The sequence below is a fragment of the Acomys minous genome (assembly GCF_964271855.1).
Source record: "Acomys minous genome assembly, chromosome: 19".
Lineage (NCBI taxonomy): Eukaryota > Metazoa > Chordata > Mammalia > Rodentia > Muridae > Acomys > Acomys minous.
This window is the reverse complement of record NC_140499.1, coordinates 52716414-52737357: the sequence shown is the minus strand read 5'-3', so window position 1 is coordinate 52737357 and position 20944 is coordinate 52716414. Positions and strand designations below refer to the sequence as shown.

The window sequence follows — 20944 nt, the reverse complement described above, 5'->3', positions numbered from 1 at the left end:
CAGCCTGTTTACGTAAGACAATGCACAAAGCACCCATCAGAGTGAAAAGAGAAAGAACAGAACTGGGAGTGTTTAAAGGTAGGCCGCAGTCATGATGGTTCATTCACAGCTCGAGGGAAAACATAACTTTAAGAGAAAATGAAATCTTGGGCTATGGAGATGGTTGAGTATAGGTGCCAACCCTGCAGCCTGGCAGACTGAGTCCAAGCCCCACAACCCAAGGGGAGAACTGACTCCTCAAAGTTCTTCTCTGACTTTATAAGCCATGCTATGTGTGTCTGCACACATATCACGAATACAGGTAATAATAATAACTACAATTTTAAAAAATGAACTTGCAAGCCAGGTGGTGGTGGTGTATGCCTTTAATCCCAGCCCTTGGGAGGATCTCTGTGAGTTTGAGGCCAGCCTGGTCTATAGAGTAAGTTCTAGGACAGCTCGGGCTACACAGAGGAACCCTGTCTCAAACAAACAAACAAATATATATATGTGTGTGTGTGTGATGTGTGTGTGTGTGTGTGTGTGTGTGTGTGTGTGTATAAACTTACAAAATAAAAGGAAGAAATATTATCATTTGTGACAACGTGGATGATCCCGGAAGACATTTTGCTAAGTAAACTAAGCCAGGGACAAAAAGACAATCTGCACAACCTGACTGATGTGTGGAGCCTACAAGCGTCAAATGAGCACAAGAAGAGAGCAGAATGGCGGGTACCAGAGTATCGCAGCAGACACCATATGGGCCAAAATGTGAACACTTGAGTTAGGATGAATTTGTTTCGGATCTATTAGAAAGCATAATCTCTAAGGTTAGTAACCATGTGTTATATGATTGGAAATCACCTAGCGTAGATTTTAAATAACAAATACATATATCATAAACAAATAAATAATAAATAAATGCTTGGATTGATTTTAACAATTCCACTATATGTCATTATATCCCAAATACGCATACAATATTGTAAACTAGAAATGCATATCTTTAAAATAAAAATTAGGGATGTAGCTCTGTAAAAAGATGCTTGCCCGAGATGGTCAAAGGCTCTCGTTTCAAACTCCAGCACTGTAATCATACTAATAAACAACTTACTGACGAAGCTGGCCTTGAACTCACAGAGATTCACCTGCCTCTGCCTCCCCAGTGCTGGGACTAAAGGCATACGCCACGATCACAGAGCAATACCCCCATTTTTACATTGGATTATTTGTTTTCTTTTTATTTATTTTTACTTTATGTGCATTGATGTTTTGCCTGCATGTATGCCTGTGTGACAGTAGCGGATCCCATGGAACTGGAGTTACAGACAATTGTGAGTTGCCAGAAGGGTATTGGGAATTGAAACTGGGTCCTTGGAAGAGTAGCTACTGACCTTAAATGCTGAGCCACCTCTCCAATCTCCCCCCCTTTTTTAATTGATTTCCAGGTTTTTATTTCTTTATATATTTTGGATAGTATTCTCTATTTGGAAGTGTAATTGGTAAAGATCTTTCCCCATTCTGTAGCCTGCCACTCTGTTCATGGAGGTCCCATTTATTAATTGTTGCTCTTGGCGCCTATGTTAACAGTGTCTGTGCAGAAAGGCTTTTCCATTGCCAATGAGTCCAAAGCTATCCCCTACTTTCTCTTTTATCAGATCCAGAGTATCTGGCCTTATGTTGAGGTCTTTGGTTAATTTGGAGTTAAGCTTTGTAGAGAGTGAGTAGTATGAATCTATTTGGATTCTATATGCAACTTTCCAGTTTAAGCATCACAAATTGTTGAAGATGCTTTTTTTTTTTAATCAGTGAATTTTTATTCAAGATTTATCTGAATTCTTTGTCAAAAACCAGGTACCCATAGACATGTGGATTAATGTCTAGGTCTTAAATTCCATAGATCAATATGTTTGTTTTATGTCAATACCACACCGTTTTTATTACTATAGCTCTGTAGTATAACTTGAAATCTGGGATGCTGATACCTCCCAGCAGTTCTTTTATTATTCAGGATTGTTTTAGCTATGCTAGGTTTGTGTGTGTGTGTGTGTGTGTGTGTGTGTGTGTGTGTGTGTGTGTGTGTTTCCATATGAAGCTGAAATTTACTTGCTCAGTTTCCGGTGGAGAGTTATGTTTGAGATTGTCTTGGATCTGTAGATTGCTTTTGGTAGGATGAATTCAATGCTGTGTTAATTCTACCAATCCGTGAGCATGGGAGATCTTCCTCTCTGATGATATCTTCTTCAATTTATTTCTTCAATGTCTTAAAACAAATTATTTTTGAGGATACTATGAAAGTTATTGTTTCCTTGATTTTTCTTCAATTACATAGAAAGGTTACTGATGGGGGGAGTTAAGTTTGTATCCTGTTACTTTGCTGGAAATGTTTATCAGCCATAGAAGTTTCCTGATGGAGTCTTCAGGGTCATTTATACATACAATCACGTCATCTGCAAATAAAGATATTTTGAAATCTTCAATTCCTAATTATAAGCCCTTGATCTTCTTTGGCTATTTTATTGTTCTAGCTAAGACTTCAAATGCTATACTGAATTGATATGGAAAAAGTATACGTCTTATCTTGTTCTGGATTTTAGTTTCTATCCATTTAGGCTGATGTTGGCTATGGGCTTGCTGTAAATACCTTTACTATGTTATAGTATGCTACCTGTATTCCCAGGCTCTCTAAGACTTTTATCATGAAGGAATGTTGGATTTGTCAAAGGTCTTTTCTGCATCTGAGATGATTATGTGGTTTTCTGTCTGTTTATGAGGAGGATTGCATCTATCAGGATGAGTATGTGGTTTTCTGTCTTGTCTTTCAGCTTGCTTCTGAGGAAGATTGCATCTATCAGCTTGCCTGTGTTGGACCATTCCCCTCTTTCTGGAATCAAAACTACTTGAATATAGAGAATAATCTTTTTTTAATGTATTCTTGGCTTGGTGTGAAAGTATTTTATTGAGAAAGTTTGCATCTTGTTCATAAGGGAAATTTGACTGTACTTTTCTAACTTTGTCTATAGGCTCAAGGACCTATTGACAGCTATGTGAAAATGTGATTGTACAAAAAGGGGTCTGATCTGAGGGGAACAGACTTGGTAGGGAGGAGATCTGGAAGATCTGTGTACTTGCACTCTTCTTAGCCTCTCTGTTAAGCATTTCTTCTTCTCAAGTATGGCAGGCATCCCACAGAAGATCTCTGACCTACTGTGGGACAAGGACAGGTCACAGAAGCTCTTTACAGCTGCACTTACACAGAAAAACAAGAGAAAGTCAGGGAAGTATTTTTAGGTTGTATTGCTGACTTTTGGGAAAGTTCTGATTTCTATGACCTACCATGGGGAAGAAGAATCCCAGTTTCTATGCTTTGTCTAGGGAAAATGAAGAAAAATGAGCAGTGAGAGGCAGAAGGCAAAAGAACATCAGAACCTGTGCTTCTGAGCACACTGCTGACTTCACTTTAGGGCAGTGGTTCTCCACCTTCCTAATACTGGGATGCTTTAACATAGTTCCTCATAGTATGGTGACCCCCCAACCATAATATTATTTTATTGCTACTTCTTAACTGTAATTTTGCTACTGTTATGAACTGTAATGTAACTAGTTTTGGAGACAGAGAGTTGTCAAAGGAGTCACCACCCACAGGTTGAGAAGCACTGCTTTAGGGTCTCATTTTTCTCTGAGCCCCACATGCTCCTCCCCCACAAAGTGGAATCATGCTTTAAGTCTCCTTAGGTATAAATTCCAACTGCTACACATTAACAAAATCCAGATTCAAAAGTCTTGTCTATTCTGGTCAGACACTTAGTCACTCAATAAAGATTTACCACATCAAGGTGGTTTTGTGAATGCACAACACGCAGACCTTAAAACTTACACAAAGTCTAAAATAGTCTCTTAGTTTCCTGTAGCATCTGTTCCTGTTATTCATAGGCTTGTGGAGCTAATAGGTGCTTCCTGAAAATATTCTGTGGCTGTCCTTCCCTGGAGCAGGATGGACTTGAATTTTCTAACTTCTCAAGACCTCTCGAAATTATTTCAGTGACTCAGCCCCTTCTTGAACAATCCATACAGTTATTAAATGATTCCTTATCACTAGCATGGATTTTCCACCTCTGGCACTAGTGACATAAACTTCAGTCTCTTTCCCAAGCCACTTGTCTGAAACAGAAACCATTGCTGCTTCCAAAAGGGCAGAACAGCTGCACTCCTCCCCTACTAATGTCCAGCTACTTCTGAATTCTCTGGGGACCAATTATAAAATCCAAACTACAAGGCAAGGAGCCAGAAAGATAGTTAACTTCCTGTTCTACAGTGAGCAGTCTGTGGATATTTCTATTACGCATTGCTGTGGTTTGAGAGAGTGTCTCCCGGGGTGTACTTTAGGCTTGGTCACCAGACAGTGACACTGATGATGGGAGGTGGCAGAATCTTTAAGAGGTAGGGTCCCGTGAAAGGATGTTAGGTCATTGGGGATGTGGCTCTGAAGAGGCTGTCAGGACCCTCGCTCTTTCTTCTCCCTCTTTTGCTGACTACCCACAATTAGGTAGGCACCTTCCTCTGGCATACACTCCACCATGATGTATTTATTGCCCTATACAATAGGCCAATGGCCATGGACTGACACCTCCAAAGCTTTGAACCAAATAAGCCTTTTCTTGTTTTAGAATGATTTTTTTTTCACATGTTTTGTAACAATTATGGAAAGCCAACTACTCTATCCCTAGCTCAGCATCTCTCAACCTAGGCTTTTCTGAGATTTTAGGAAAGATGAACTGTCCTATGAATGTAGTATGTTTATCAGCATCCCTGGCCTCTACCTTCTACATGACCACAACACGCTCTACATTCTGACAAGGATTTCCCCAGGCATATATAATTGTGGCTACCTCTAGTCTGAGCTTCATGGAAGGTGTATTAGTCAGGGCTCCCCGGAAGAACATAATTGACTCATGGGGGGTGTATTAGATTGATTTACAGAATAAGGTCTAGGTGCTCTAACAACAGCTACCTCACACTGAAGAGGCTGAGAATATGCAAGTTGCTCTGCCCATCAAATGGATGTCTCCACTTTCTCAATATGGCACAGAAAGCCAGGAGGATTCCTGGGAGAACTGCTGGTCCTCAGTAGACTTTGGAAGTTCAGGTTAGCTGGTCATATCAGGAAAGGACTAAAGCAGTGGCAACAACACAGGTGAATTTGACAGCAAGAGTGAAGTCAAGCAAGCAAAAGGGAATGTTTCCTTCTTCCCTGCCCCTTCATTCCTTCCTCTCCACCTTCAGTCTTTGACTCACACCACACTCAGTGAGAAGACTCCAGAGCCACACAGGGTACAGCTGCTTTCCTTCCCTGTGTCACACAGATCCCAGGACACGGTGCAATCATACAGAAATGGCAACAAAAACACAAAACAAAAAGCTGGCGCTCACCAAGCTCCTTACTTCTCACTTGATAATCAGTAGACATGATTGTTCATCTCTTTGAACAGCTATCCAATCTCAAAGAACTTCCAAGAAAGAGAAAACTCAAGTGATTCAGGGGGAACAATTTCTGCTGTCAAAACAACCAACAGAGTATGGAGACTGCCTACAGAACAAGAGAGTCCCTGCCAGGGGATTTGTGTCTAGCGTCTAAAAAGCACTCAAAAAATCAAAGATTAAAAAAAAAATCCTATAAACAAATGAGCAAATGAACTGAATAGTTCTCGAAAGAAGAAATACATCTGGGCATGGATATGCAAGCATGCATTTAATCTCAGCACTCAGGAGGCAGAAGCAGAAAGAATTCTCAGTTAAAGGCCAGAGCTACATAGTGAGACCCTGAGATAGATAGATAGATAGATAGATAGATAGATAGATAGATAGATAGATAAATATATATATAGATATAGATATATAGATATAGATAGATATACACACATATACCAAAGGAACCTCAGAACTGTGACTGTTCATTCATAGAAAACCAAGGTATAAAGTTTTCAGGGTGTTATAAAGTTTATTTTTTTAATTTTTTTAATTAATTTATCCATATTACATCTCAGTTGTTAGCCCAACCCTTGTATCCTCCCATTCCTCCCTTCCTCCCACTTCCCCCCTACTCCCCTCCCCTATGTCTGTGTCTGAAGGGGACCTCTTCCCCCTGTATATGCTCATAGGGTATCAAGTCTCTCCTTAGTGACCGATTATCCTTCCTCTGAGTGCACCCCGGCGTCTCCATCCAAGGGACATGGTCAAATATGGGGCACCAGAGTTTGTGTGAAAGTCAGATCTCCTTCTCCACTCAACAGTGGAGAATGTCCTGTCCATCGGCTAGTCTGGGTATGGTACTCTCTTTCCTCCATAACCTGGGGCTACTGGCGTGGAGTCAGAAAGCAAGAAGCAGAAGGGCCCAGGCTCTGCTCTTTCTGCTGCCCCTCCACAGTTTGTGTGGAGAATGTGACCTTCAGGCCCCGGGGCTCCTGGGGCCCATTCCCTCACACAGAGTCCATGCCAGTCCCATAATCTCCACGTGACCAAAGTGTCTCTTTGCTTCCATCTGCCTAGGCACCAGGAAAGCAGGAAAGATGCTGGGGGGTGAGACGGAGGTGGGGGGTGGGGCGGGCGGGGACCGGGTTGTGAATCTCATCAGGCCAGAGAGGATCTTTGTCTCAAAGGGGAGAAGAGAAAGAGCAAAACCAAGAACACCTGGGGCTGGCTCTCGCCTTTAATCCCAGCACTCAGGAGGCAGAGGCAAGTGGATCACTGTGAGTTTGAGGCTAGCCTAGTCTAAAAAGCAAATCTAGGACAGCCAAGGCTACACAGGGAAACTCTGTAACAAAAAAAAAAAGCCAAGAATACCTGGGGCTGGAGAAATGATTCAACAGTTTCTTAACTGTTTTCCAGGGCACCCACGTTTCTTCCATGCATCATGGCTGAGCAACTAATAACTGCCTGTACCTTCAGCTTCAGGGTATCCATCACCATTTACTGACCTCCTAGGTACACACACACACACACATACACACACAATTTTTTTAAAGAAAAGAATATCTAAGAAACAGAAAGACAAAACAAAAAACAAAAAACAAAACAAAAAAAAAAACATGTCCTTCTAAGAGAGAATTGTATAAGTCAGCCAGAGCTTCATCTCAGACAAGCAAGTAGAGGTTGTGTGTGTGTGTGTGTGTGTGTGTGTGTGTGTGTGTGTGTGTGTTGTGTTGTGTGCTTAGCCAGTAGGAATGCTGGAATAAAAGCATACAAAATTAACCAATATCATGGAACAATAATAGATGTGTTTCACCATCTCATTTCTATCACAGAAAATCTGTACTTCTAAGGACAATAGTTATTTGAATTTTGATATATCAGAGTCACAAAGAAAACAAAAACAAATGGCCCCAAAAAGATGTGAGGTCAAGATAAGTCCGTTCCCCTCTCTCTCCCTGTGGTGGGCAGGGGAGCCAACATGAAGGAGAATAGACCCTTGCTGGCTGCAGCATTGGGTGAGCTTGCCTGGGCAGTGCTGGAGAGCTTGCCTAGTGATGGTGATGCAGGAGAGCTGGCAGGCTGACCAGCTTAGCTACCACCCAGGCCCAGATCAAGGGCTTTGAGTTGGCCTACCCCATATCTACCTCCTCTATGAACTGCTGGAGCACGGGAAAGGGCTGGTCTTGCATATCAAAAGCTGCAGGATCTCCATGACACAGGTCAGCAATGGGATATTCAAGAGGAATCCCATGGAAGATTCAGTATTCATAGTGTAGCAGAAACCAGAAGCCTTGGAACCAGACCAATGACTCATTGCAATGAACAATTGCAAGTAAAGATGTGTAGGCAGAAGGGTGCACTGTGAGACACACTACAGCTTCCATGATGAGATTTGTTTTTTAATGTTTTGGGTTTTTTTTTTTTAATTTTGGTTTTTATTTTCTTTTGGGGGGAGATTGCACAGGCAGAGGGTGAATATGAAGGGACAGGGAGCTGAGTAGGACTGGGACGCATGATGTGAAACTTACAATTAAAATTAATTATTAAAAGTTAAAAATTAAATTAAAAGTAAAAAAAAGAAAAAGATAACTCCATTCAGTCACCTTGTGCGGTTTTCCCATTTCAAAGCCTTTCATTTTTTTCCGTCACATTGTTGTCCTGGGACAAAGCTAGATACGACCACGGGGCATCTGGATAGTCAGGTGTCAGATAGGATGACTTGTTTTCCTATGGATGGTTGCTTTGCAAGCCTTTGGGCACCTTTCCAGAGAGGTTTTGCTTTGTATTTATCAGGCCCACGACAGCACGGGTTCCACTGCCGTGAGCAGACATGGCCACAATCGAAGGGACTGCTCTTCCCACTTCTTTACATGTTACTTTCAGTGTCTCCAGAACTTTCCAAGGGCACTGCTTCCTGGTCCTTTGTCCTGAGCAATCCTGTCTTTTTGGTGGCCCATAGGAAGGTATTCTGCACTGAGATGGAATAGGAGTGACAAGCAGAGGGGCCGTTTTAGAGATTCTCTGCAGTGACAGGGGTCCACAGTGGGGAGGACAGTTGTCAGGATAGTTACATTGAGGTAATGGAAAGTGGGCTCCTTGCTCTTAGAAACGCAGGGCGAGAAACTCAAGAGGGGAAAACTAGCCTTATTTTTGTGTTACTGCATGGGACGGGGCTCGTAGTTCATTATCAAGAGATGTCCTGCTAAGTAAATGCAGCTGTCTGCATGCACAGGTCTGAATAACTATACAGCCCAGTGTGTCTGCTGAGGACACTGGGAGCAGTGACATTCTGGTAGCAATGTGTACACCCGGAGTCCTTGTGTCGGTTTCTAAATATGATTCAACCTTTAGAGGAGGCAGAACGCAGAGAAATAGTGGATTATAGAGCCACAGCAGGGAAAACAGATGATGCTGAAACATCACTCGGGGTCAGAAAACATGGAAGTCCTCAGAAGCCAGTGGGTTCTGCTGAGGCTTGAGAGATCAAAGCCAGCTGGAGGTTGTTCCCGCTGCCAAAGATGGAGAAAGTTGATGGGGGGGGGGTGTGGGGAAGAGGCCAGTAAGATGGCTCAGCTGGTTAGGGTACTTGTCACCAGTTCAATTTCCTGGAGCTTACTTAGTGACTCCAAAGAGTTGCCCTCTGGCCTTCACACATGTGCTGGGGCACACATGCCCACTCAAACCCACATCATGCACACACACACACAATAATAATGATTTAAAAAAAAAAAAAAAAAGAAACAAAAGTGGCTCCAGATAAAACTAAAGTCATAAATCATCACAAGGGGTAAGTCTAAACTAGAGCTCTTTACTTTGGAACCCACAGCCAGAAAAGAAGCTGCGGATTCCATGGGAATGGCAGATCAGTGTTAATCTGATGTTGACAGTTGAGTCATGCTGTGGGAGAGAATGTCTTTTCTTGTAGGGACGATTTATCAGAGTGTCTGAGGGAAATAGCAGGCGAGCACTTCACTCTCAGATAGTGCAGGGAAATAAAAAGATCTGTATTTGCAGGTTCTCTGTCAGTTTGAGACTCTAAAGTTACAAGTTAACATTCTTATTTGTATTACAATTATAATCTATATCTAAGGCCTCTAATGTATCAGTGTTATGGAAATGGGCTAATTTCATGGTACTGTCATTGAAAAGGCTGTATCTGCCATTGAATATAAATTTAAATTTAAGAGATAAGCTGGGACCTTATCTCAGCAGCAGAGTGCGTGTTTAGCATTCTGGAGGCCCAGGGCTTAACCCCAGTACCCTCGACAACAAAACAAGCATAAGAACATCGCAGTCACCAAAGCAAGTGACTCAGAATATTCAAAACAGCAAAAATGAAAGCACAGCAGTGTTCATCCAGCTAAAACATAAAACAGTCGCTAGGGCTGGAGACTGACAATTTGTCAAAGGTGGAGTTTTTGTTTGTTTGTTTTAATCTTGATTTGTAAAGCTCATTCTTTAAAGTTGAGTAAAGAAGAAAATAAAAAAACCAATGTCAACACAAAGGTGGTGTTGATATCTCTGCTCTGGGATACACAAGCCTTAGTTTCCACTGTGGTTTAATCAACCATTATGGAGAAACAGTGAGTTGGTAAATTTTAAGATAACTCCACAAGGGAGAATGCTATTCACAGCACAGCACATGACACAGGTGTCAGAATTCCTTCAGCATATTTCTTCCAGTTGGGGTGGAGGTGCCGCAGGTGCATGTGTGTATGTCTCTGTGGGAGAATGCACAAGAGTGCAGGTGCCCACAGCGGCCAGTAGTGCTGGGTCTCCCCGCAGCTGGAGTTACAGGCAGTTGTGAGCCACTTAACATGGGTGATGGGACCAAGACCAAGCCCTCTGTAAGAGAGATGTGCTCTTAGCCACAGAGCCACCTCTCCAGGTCCTGGAGTCCCAACACTCCAGTCATGGTGAGTACATTTGCCAAAATCCCCTTTGTCAAGACCAAGAATGAGCAATGCTGTGAATGACAGGCAATGACGAAATGTTGGTTCATCTTGTCTGACAAATGCGCCACTCTAATGGAAGGCTCTGATGGTAGAAGAGGCTCTGCTTGTGGGGGGACAAAGGCATATGGAAAGGGACCCTCCATTCTACTCTGTTGTGCAAAGAAAATGGCTCTAAGGAGTAAAATCTAACCTCGGCATGCTTAACCCTCCAAGACTGAATAGTTCTCAAGTATCGGGAGCTTTCAATTCTTTCAACAGCTTCAAGACAAAGGCACTAACTTCCTTTAAGTTTACTCCCAAGAATCTAGGGACAACTGTTGCTCCTTATGCCTGCATCCCTTATTTTTCTATTCAGCACCTCCCTTACCAAACCTCTAAAGAGGCAGACAGTGTCGGGGACTTTGTTACAATTGGTTTCTTTCTTGTGTCATCATAAGATGAAAAAAAAAATACATAAGAGAATTTGAGGACCAAAATGTAATTGGCCTTTGGTTAACTGCCTTTGCTTTAAGTTGGAGTTTAGCAAGGACGAATTTATGTGTCCAACTCTTTGAAGTTCCAAAGTTCCCACAGCCCTCTTTGTTTTATTATGTGCTCATCCGGGTATAACTCATTTCATTGTAAATTGGCTTGGGACACTTAGAACACATTTGTCCTAACAACATAATTTCAAATAGTAACTAATATTCTATCAATCAATAAATAATTATTTACCTAGTAAGAGTAGACTCCCTCCCCCGCTATCCCCCTCTCTGCCAGGCATGGTGGTACATGCCTGTAGTCCCAGGATGTGGGGAGGCAGAGACAGGTGGGTCTCTGCGAGTTCAAGCCCAGCCTGGTCTACAAAGCAAAGCAAGTCCAGGACAGCCAAGACTACACAGAAAAAACCCTGTCTCAATTTTTTTTTTTAAAGGTAGACTCTCACCTAGAAGCAAGACAGTATAGTCTGAGGCAGGAATTCTGGTAAGACTGGACTCTAGCTCTCCAAGGAAAGTGTTAAGAGAGAGAATGGTCCTGCAGGGCTCCCAGGAACTGGAGAAGGGATGAGATGGGGAAGCAGAGCTGAGATGCAGGATGGGTCTCTAAAAGGTGGTGTGGTCGTGAGCGGGTCTGATGCTAAGCTGCATGGCATGTCGAGGCTTTGGTGAGGGGCCGTGTGCCACATCTCTCCTTACACCCCACCACCTCCTCTGCTCACCTCACACACACCCCTGCTCACCTCCACACACACCCCTGCCTTCTCTTGCTCCACTGACTCTCCTCTTTGCTTTGCTCTCTGTTCACTCAGACCAATTTCTTGCACCCACAGTACAGATCTCTGCAGTTAAGTGTCCATGGCAGCACAGGTTTCGTTTCTTTGTGCACCTCTCAATTGGGAATTATTAATAGACTTGTTCAGTTGTGTCCTACCAATAGGCGGCAGCCTTTGCCTGGACAGCAGCTGGGGTTTTGCCAGTGTCCCAGCACAGTCTTGCCAGGGTGTCATACTTAGGAACATCCACAACAGAAAAATGAGCAGGTGGCATTTGCTTCTTCATCCTCTAAAACCAGGGAAGAGTCCATAGTAAAGATATAATAAATTCTTTATTTAAAAAAAAAAACAAAGTTTTCTATAGTAGAAACAACTGGAACTGAAGTTAAAATATGAGCATACTTTCATTAAAAAGAAGAGCTGAGAAAACATTTCCTAGAGTTGGGAGCTGGAAACATGGTTTAGTGGTAAAATGCTTGCCTAGCATGCAGTAGGTCATAGGTTCAAGCCCCACCACTTGGACATTTGCAGAGGGATGGGGACAGTGGACAAAGAAAGACAGGCTGGCAAGAGAATTCTAGAAAGAGAAGCTGGTATGAGCACCCTAGTGAGGCAGAGGCTCTGGAAAGCTCCATGTCCCTCGTAGATGGTAATGCCAAGTTTCTGCACTAACCAGATCAGGGGCCAAAATATGTGGGAACTCTGCAGGGGGTAGAGGATACAGACAACCACCCTCGGTGCAACATTTGTATTAACCTTCTCCAAATGGCATGTCTCTCCCCCTTTTCCCCTAGTCACTCCTGGAAGTGCACAGGATGTCAGGTGTCCCATTGGTTCTTTCCCCTGTGGGAACATCACCAAGTGCTTGCCTCAGCTGCTTCACTGCAATGGTGTGGATGACTGCGGAAACCAAGCTGATGAGGACAACTGTGGTGAGTGAGGAGACAGAGGCACAGCCAGCAAGGCCTGGCCACTCTAACTGGGAAGAGAATTGAATGCAGAGTACATGCTGACAAGCAGTTGATGAGCTTCAATAGCTACTCTGTCTGGCTGTTTGTTTGTCTGTGTTTGATTGTTTGTGGTTTTGAAGTAAGACTGGTCTGGAGCTCACGATGTCACTCAGGAGGACCTCTATCTTACTAACACAATCTTCCTGTTCCTTATAGTGATGAGCTGCCACACCCAGATCCCTCTGTTTTTCTAGTGTTACTCCTAATATTTCAGAAAAGTAGTTATTCAGCACAGTCAAGTTTTTTAAGCCAAGAAACCTGCTTGCCCTGTGCCTGTCATGTCTTTTAAGCACAATGGTATCAAAATGGAGAATATGGTCTCAGGAGACTGCATCTAACTATTGCACTAACCGATTATGGAAACTTTGGGGACATTTCTTAAATCTGTGTGCCTTGGTTTCTCATTTTGTAAAAGGGTTTAATGATTGTACCTACATTGTAAGACTTTGAGAAGATTAAGTATAAAAGATTAGGAAGTGCCAGGCATATGGGAGGGACTCACAATATATTAGATACTGTGTTCTACTAAATACAGCTAGGGAGGAAATGTGAGAACCCCTGAAACAAAGGTAGGTAAGTGGGACTTAACTTGTCCCAGCAACAACCTGACAACCACTTTACAAGGCCATCGAGTGAAGATGTTTGCCAAGTAGAATATTTGGAAAATAACAGTTAGGATTGTTGTTCAAATTTCTGAAATTTTAAAGTACAAATTTATCAAAACAACTTGAATGCCCTGAAGCTGGTTCACTGCAAAACTAATCTGTTAATCAACACACAAGTTAATAATATTCTCACTTGTGTGAAAATAAGATACTATTTTTGGACAACAAAAACATACCTACAATGCTAACATTGGAAGTACCCTGTGAATGACAAGCCTGCTGAAGGCCTTGCCTAAACTCTGGTTCCAGGTTTTATAAAGCACCACTCTGAATGAATTAAGTTTTGTTTTTTGTTTTGTTTTGTTTTGTTTTGTTTTGTTTTGTTCTGTTTTTTACAAATAAAATTGGAGAGAGACCAAGCTTAAAAACCTCTACTTCATGTAAGCAAAACTTCACTCAGCTTATATCATAGAACTAACTAACACTCAAACCTTGGAGGAACCGGTCATTTCTTGTAAATGAATCTTATGATCACAAACAAAACTAAGTCATCTTCCTCAGGGGGTATAAAGTAACTATTTTCACCCAACCCCTGCATGTGGGGATTCCCAAGCCAATAGCCAAGAACTATAAAACACTAACTAACGTCCTCACCTTCACTCCCTAAGACTCCCCTGGCTGAGCTCTCTACCTGGCCTAAAGGGGCTGAGTAGCAAGCTGCACTTTCTCCTACTTTGTGACGGCTACCATCTGTTTCACTATTGTGCCAAGCAGACAGAACTGAACTCCAACATGAGCAAATAGTCAGCCACAGAGCCACACTCTCCAGCCTCAGGCCTTTTTGGTTCGGTTTAATTAACTTTACCCTGGTTGTATTTTTCAGAACTGAGCTTAGAACACTCTCTCTACATATATAGTAAGTTAAAAAGCATAGACACTTGTAACTGTGCATTTGTAAGCAAGGATTTTGTTCCTGTGCCCCTGTGCCTGAAATATGACTCAAAGACTGTATTATTTATAAATAAATGCCTAGGCCACAAGCTTTGACTCATTCTCTGGCTATCTCATAACTTAAATTAGCCATTTGTTCTATTCCGTGTTTGCCAGATGGCTGGTTACCTCTCTTCAGTTTCATCTGTCCTTCCTTCTCAGAGTCCGTGGACAAAATCTCCTGACTCTGCCTTTTTCCCAGAGTTCCTCTCTCTCTCTCTGCCAGAACTTCTACCTCCTATTTCCTGGCCCAGCTAACAGGCCATCAGCTTTTTATTGACAAGTGATGTTTCCATACAGTACACAAGAGATTCTCTCTACACTTTCCCCTTTTAGTCCAACAAAAGGCTCTTTATCTTATTATAATAAACTATAAACAATAAGAACAACTATGAAAACTATTATATAAGAATTACATTTACAGTGTCCAGTCCATTTGTATTTGGCAACATAGGAGAAAGTACTTTACTATATATCTATCTTGGTGAACCCAAAGTTCTGTACCTAAATCACCTTTTTATTACCATCCAATCCTTTAAATCCTCTAGCTTTTAAACATGCTTATACCATCCTTAAAACATCTCCTTAGACTCTAAAACACTTCCTTAGATCCTTCACAACTTAAGCTCATATGTGACACTGTAACTATCTAGTCTTCAACCCCATCAGAGGCCTGAGAAGGAATAAATATTACCTGAGTAGACAGGAAATGCAGAGCAAGTGGATTTCTGTGAAGCAGGAATCATGAAAACACTGCCTATCTTGTCTTAGCAAAGCATGGCAATCAATTTCTTCCTGTTCCTGCTTGTCCATAGCTTGGACGGCATGCTGTCTGCAGTTGAAGCAAAGAGAGTTTTCCCCCAGTGGATAGCTTTCCACTTTGGAAGCAGAATGAGGGTGCTGCCAAGAACCGACATGTCTCACTGTCAAAGCTTTTTATTAATAAACATCTTTATAATACCATATTAAGTATATCTCTGAAGTTTTTGAAGACAATCTATCTATCTATAGTAGTATATCTGAATAGGCAAACATTGCTTGTTTCTAAGCTATTAGTATTTGCTCAATGTAGAAAACCTATTTCTATAATTAACTAAACTAGTATCTAACATGTCCAAGAGTTTGATTGGCTGACTGCTAACTTTCATTACTTAATTATCTTAAACAGTTTGTAGTAGTAGCTTTCAAAAGGATTAGAACTTCACAATGCATTATTAAATGGGTTGCATAGGTACAAGAATTGAAACATATATATATGTATGTTCTATATATATACATAGATATAGCACACTATGCCAATATATCATCATAAATCTGTATCAATATACAAAGTCATTACCAAATGTAAATTATTTGGCTTGTTAATGCTCTTTAGTCTACAAGTAGATTCAATAATCTACCCTTTTTTGCTATTATTCCTATATGGCCCCCTTTTTTTTCTTATTGTATATAGTTTAATGGTATTAAAGAAAAAAACATTTCTTATACTAAAAGGGGCCAATATAGAGGTGACCTTCATTCACATTGTATTAAGGTATGTGTCTGTATATTCGATTGCTAATTGCTGAACCATCGGGGAACTAAATGCTAACAGACTCTGGTATTGCCATTGCTATTGAAGAATCTCCTGTCTCAATGTTGTATAAAATTCACTCCCTAATTATCTCTGATTAGTTAATAAAGAAGCTGAACAACCAATATCAGGGCAGCAGAGTTAGGGTGAGACTTCCATTCCGAGTCTGGGGACCTGAGGTGGTGGGGGGACAGGGGGGAGAAGAATAAGATAGCCTGGCCTTGAAGAGCAAGGGGCCATGAGGAGTCAGCATAAGGACAAAGATGGAGAAGGAGCTTCCAGGGTGAGATAGATGGCAAGCAGCATGGGACACATGGCTGGGGAGTAGGCCAGGCTACTATAGACAGGTTAGACTAGATCAATATCTTCCCAGATATGGTTCCTTAAGCTTATTAATAAATGTAACAGGTCCGGGTCAATTATTTAGGAGCTAGAACAGGCATAGGAAAAAACTCTTTAATTTCAACAGGCAAACTGGTGAATGAAAACTACATTTACCTTTGGGTTAGAGGGCTGAAAACATTTTAAACAATAGCATTTGCTAAAGTAACTGAATGCTGCACAGCTCTTAAAAAATTGAAAATGTAGCAGCGAGCTGCATGCTGCCAGCCACTTCTCTCTGCACCTGCTTGCTATTTGGACACAGTCCTAGGTGGAGTCCCACCAAGTGGAATGCGTCCAGAAAGCAGAAGCCTGGTAGCTGTCTCGAATTCACCAATAAAAGCGGGTCCTCAGCATAAAGGAAACTCTAGCTTTAGCGGTAACCTTTAAAATGCCATATTTTAAAAAATAGTATTAGTAAGTAGTGGTCCTTGTGGTGATGATCCTTAATCAGGCGACTTCCTCAAGGCTCCCCATGCAGCAACCCAAACAGAGACACTAAGGCATGCCATACAGCTGCATCAGCTTCCAAGATTTCAAAGGGTGGTAAATGACTCTTCTTCTCCTCTCTTTGAAAATGACAATAAAAGAGTAGCTGTGGCCACAGGTTGTTAAAAGGACTCAATGAAGGCTGGAGACATGGCTTGACAACTGAGAACATTTGCCACTCTTGCAGAGGACACATCAGACAGCTCAGAACCACCTCTAACTCCAGCTCCAAAGGATCTGACTCCCTCTGAGAGCAACAGAGAGAGAGAGAGAGAGAGAGAGAGAGAGAGAGAGAGAGAGAGAGAGAGAGAGATCTTTTTAGAAGAGAATTAAATGAAATGCTATGTGGGAGATGTTTAGCAGAAGATGAATATGATGCATTTGTGCCACCCCTGCCCCCTGCCCAAGTTCATCATAACATGTTAAAACGTTAACCCTGACTAAACCTCTAAGATGTCCAAGTCCATGCTGTTGCTGTCTGTCCATGCTAGAGTAGTCTGAAACAGTCAGGAAGGGCAGTGGAATTTCATCACTATCTGTAGGGTCATGCGATAAAAACTAGGAGCTTGAGTTATTTCTGACTCTCATTGTTCTAATGTCCTTGGCCAGTTGTGAGGTTGGTTTCTTCTTCTTCTTCTTCTTCTTCTTCTTCTTCTTCTTCTTCTTCTTCTTCTTCTTCTTCTTCTTCTTCTTCTTCTTCCTTTTCAAGTATCTGACGCGACCTCCCGCCAGCAGGAAAAACGCTCGACACCAGGATCCTTCTCAATCACGTTTTATTGGGAGCGCCCTTGAAGCTGAAGCGAAAGACCCCAACCCCCCTAGAGCTTGAACTTAAATACCATCTAAAGCGGCCTGTTAACACCTCACAGGTTCAGGCAGAATGCCTAATTAACATATGAATGCAGATAGGTCAACAGCTTACACAAGCGTAGTTACAATTAGCATAGTCCCCCTGACGGGAGGGGCAACTGGAGATAGCTCTAGCAAACGCATGCGTACTGGCAATTGTTTACAGATAGCAGCACACAGACCAGTGCCATTATTGGGTGCGGTTGGCACGATCATGGCTGGCTCCTTACAAGTATCTAGATAATTTATGCTCCCAAGGCTGTTCATTTTTAAGACATCTATATTTAAATTTTTGCTAATGCTAATTAAATTAAACCATAAATGTGGTCTTTTCAGAATATATAAACTCCATGCATATTTGGCGAGGCAGTTTTAGGTATATTTCCAACTGTGTAAAATAAAATGTTTTATCCAATTTGGATGAGATGAATCCACAGGTAACTTTTTAGAATGGTCATTTGCAATTAAAAGTATATTGTCAAGTAATATGTTCTTTTTCAGTGGAAAAGGACAGTTTTCCTTAAGGGAAAATACAAGGTAAAATGTTACTCAAAAGTTCATCAAAGGCAGCAGATATCTGCGAGTTGGAGGCCAGTGTGGTCTGTAATTGTGATGACCAATCCTGTCAGTTTGAGAGGATCTAGACTCATCTGAGAGACAAACTTCTGGGAACTCCCATTGGGGCCTTCTAGATGGGGTTCATGGAGTGAGATCAGCCATCTAACATGAAAAGCCCCTTCCCGTGTCTGAAGCGCCAAAGGAATAAAGGGAACAGGAGCCATGTGCAAGCCCTGACCTTTCTCTTCCCTAACATGGTTACATTGTGACCAGATGCTCAGACTCCGACTGCCAGTTCCAGTACTGCCCGCCAAACTGGATCGAACCCTAAACTGTGAGTCAAAAGAAGCCCTTCCTTCTCTAAATCGCTTTTGTGAGATGTTTTGTCATAGCAATGAACACTAAAGATAACTAATGGAGGGAACAGAGAGGTGGCTTAGCAGTTAGGAACACTTGCTACATGTCACTAATACAGTTTTCATCTCCCCTGAGACTTTTCGTAAACACAGGCTGAGTACACGCCAAAACAAAATCGAAGTGATCAGAGCAGGAATGTGGTGTGTCGGTTGCAAAGCAGAAAAAGAGATGATCAGACAGACACTTGGGCAGACGTGCCTGGGTAAACACCAAGGGAATGTGATTACAAAATACTGACAGATCTCATTTAGAAAGTGCACATGTTCATTTCAAACCTAGAGCGCCAACTCAGTAGTCAAAGTGGGAAGTTATAGTGTCAAGTTTCCAGGTGATGGCTGGGATTGGAGTTCAGTGGTGGAGCTTTTTGCCTCACACATGCAAGGCCCTGGGATCCATTAGCTTGCATGGCAAATGTGTGTGTGTGTGTGTGTGTGTGTGAGAGAGAGAGAGAGAGAGAGAGAGAGAGAGAGAGAGAGAGAGAGAGAGAGAGAGAGATCAATTCACAACAATAGATTTTAACTTGAAAGAGCTCTGCATTTCCAACATTTCCTCATGTTTTACAAGCAGCGCCAATACACAGAGCACACACCCCACCCCTCATATCAGCTATATCACCTCATTCTAAGCTAGGATGCTTGCTCTACTATGGAGGCCAAGTCTTCCATAGAGAGAATCATCATGCATGTCCTTGCTAGACTTGCTCTTTGAACATCTCTCACTTCCTCTACACCTCTGCAGCATCATCCACAGAAATGGAATGAATATGTTTCTGTCTGTTTTCACATTAGCATTTCTGTAAGGCATAGAAGAAACAGAATGCATCCTCTTCAGATACATTTGGAATGATGTACAGTAGTGAGACAATGTCCAGCAAAGTTTCCTGTGCTACTGTAACCCAAGAGCGGACCTTACTCAGAAGCAGAGCCTCTGCAAAAACAATAAGGACAGGGATTAATACCATGTTCATATTTAACCATTAGAGTAGACCCAATGAGAGTGTCCTCGCAAGAATAGAAAATGGCTACAGAGATGTAGTGGCCATGGGCAGAAAGGAACAAAGTCTGGGGTTTTATTGGAACAGCAAAAATAAGCAACAGCTCAAAGAGGCAAGAAGAGATCTTCTAGAGCCTAAAAGGTGTGTGTAACCCTGATGACACCTTGAGTTTAGACACTGGCCTCCAAAGTCATGAGACAATACATCTCTATGGTTTCAGTATACCAGAGTGTAGTAATTTGTTATATCAGTCAAGGCAGGGAAGAAGTAATAGAAAAAGGTAGACCTTCTTTAGACCTGATTCCTGGTCCAAATGAAAGCAATCTGGATTTTGGTACATTCTAGACACTATTTCCAGTGAAGCATCCTCACACTTTACTGCACATGGCATAAACTCCATGAAAATAAATTCTCTTCACAGAGAGTTGCCCTACATTTGAAACCCTTTTTTTTTAATATTCTATGTTCTTTTATGTGATGGTCACTCATACATACCCACAAGGGAGGCCCAGGAGAGGAATAGAGAAGATTCCTCACACTCATAGAAGCAGGAAGCCGAGGTCCTCACACAGAGCACCCAAGGAAGACACCCAGGTGGTTAGGGGACAGACAGAAGGAGGAGAAAGACACAGACCAGAGTCTTTAGTATGAGCTGCACAGGAAAGGAAAGGCAAACTGAACAGGCTAAGGTTGGATAACTCCAAAGGGCTCCATGCTGTAGAAGTGGTCCTTGGCTGCCCCTGGTCTCCCTGTACCTGCACTTAGATGTTTCATACAGAGGAAGTTGTTTCCTGGGTCCATGGGTCAAATACATGAGTTACTTTGGCTCCAGACTGCTTGTTTCACATGTAACTGGGCTAAATGCATTTTTTCATTATTAGATAGTCATGAGCCTTTCTCCCCAGCTGTGTTCTTTGTTTCCTCTGAGAACTGTCTGGGCCCTGGGTAGCCAGCTGTCCCCAGCCAGAAAGGCTAGTGGCATAACATTACTGGGCACATGCGCACAAAACTTAGTATGTCGTACACCAGGTCTTTGTGAATCTGGTTGTGCTAGTACTTTCCTGACTTCCCCCTCATAATCACACACATGAAATGGAAATAACATGTTATCAGTAAGCAGAGGTCAGCTTAGACAGAAGAGTGAAAACTGCACTCTGCTTCCAGGGGACTCTTCCCCACAAAGATGAGGGTGATCACTGATGGAATTTCTGTTGCAGCTGCTCCTGTCCTTGTAACTAATTCCCAAGAAAAATCAGTAAGAAACCTACAAGGAAGGAAGAGAGGTTTATTTGGACTCACAATTGGCTCACACACCAGTTGGGCCCATTCCAGCCTATGGGTTCCAATCCATGATTCATGGGCCAAGCAGAGGCACATGGCAGACTAGAACCATTCATTTCATGTCCAAAACAAAAATAGAAAG

At 42.2% G+C, this 20944-nt stretch overlaps 1 protein-coding gene across 5 annotated transcripts in view; it reads left to right on the top strand.

Moving 5' to 3' along the window:
* Positions 1-20944, top strand: part of RXFP1 (relaxin family peptide receptor 1) — a 128710-nt gene that overhangs the window by 44690 nt on the left and 63076 nt on the right. For all 5 annotated transcript variants that reach the window (XM_084769684.1, XM_084769686.1, XM_084769685.1 and 2 more), the window contains exon 3: positions 12450-12587. In XM_084769684.1, the coding sequence (XP_084625810.1) occupies positions 12450-12587 (138 nt within the window). The remainder of the gene's footprint in view (positions 1-12449; positions 12588-20944) is intronic.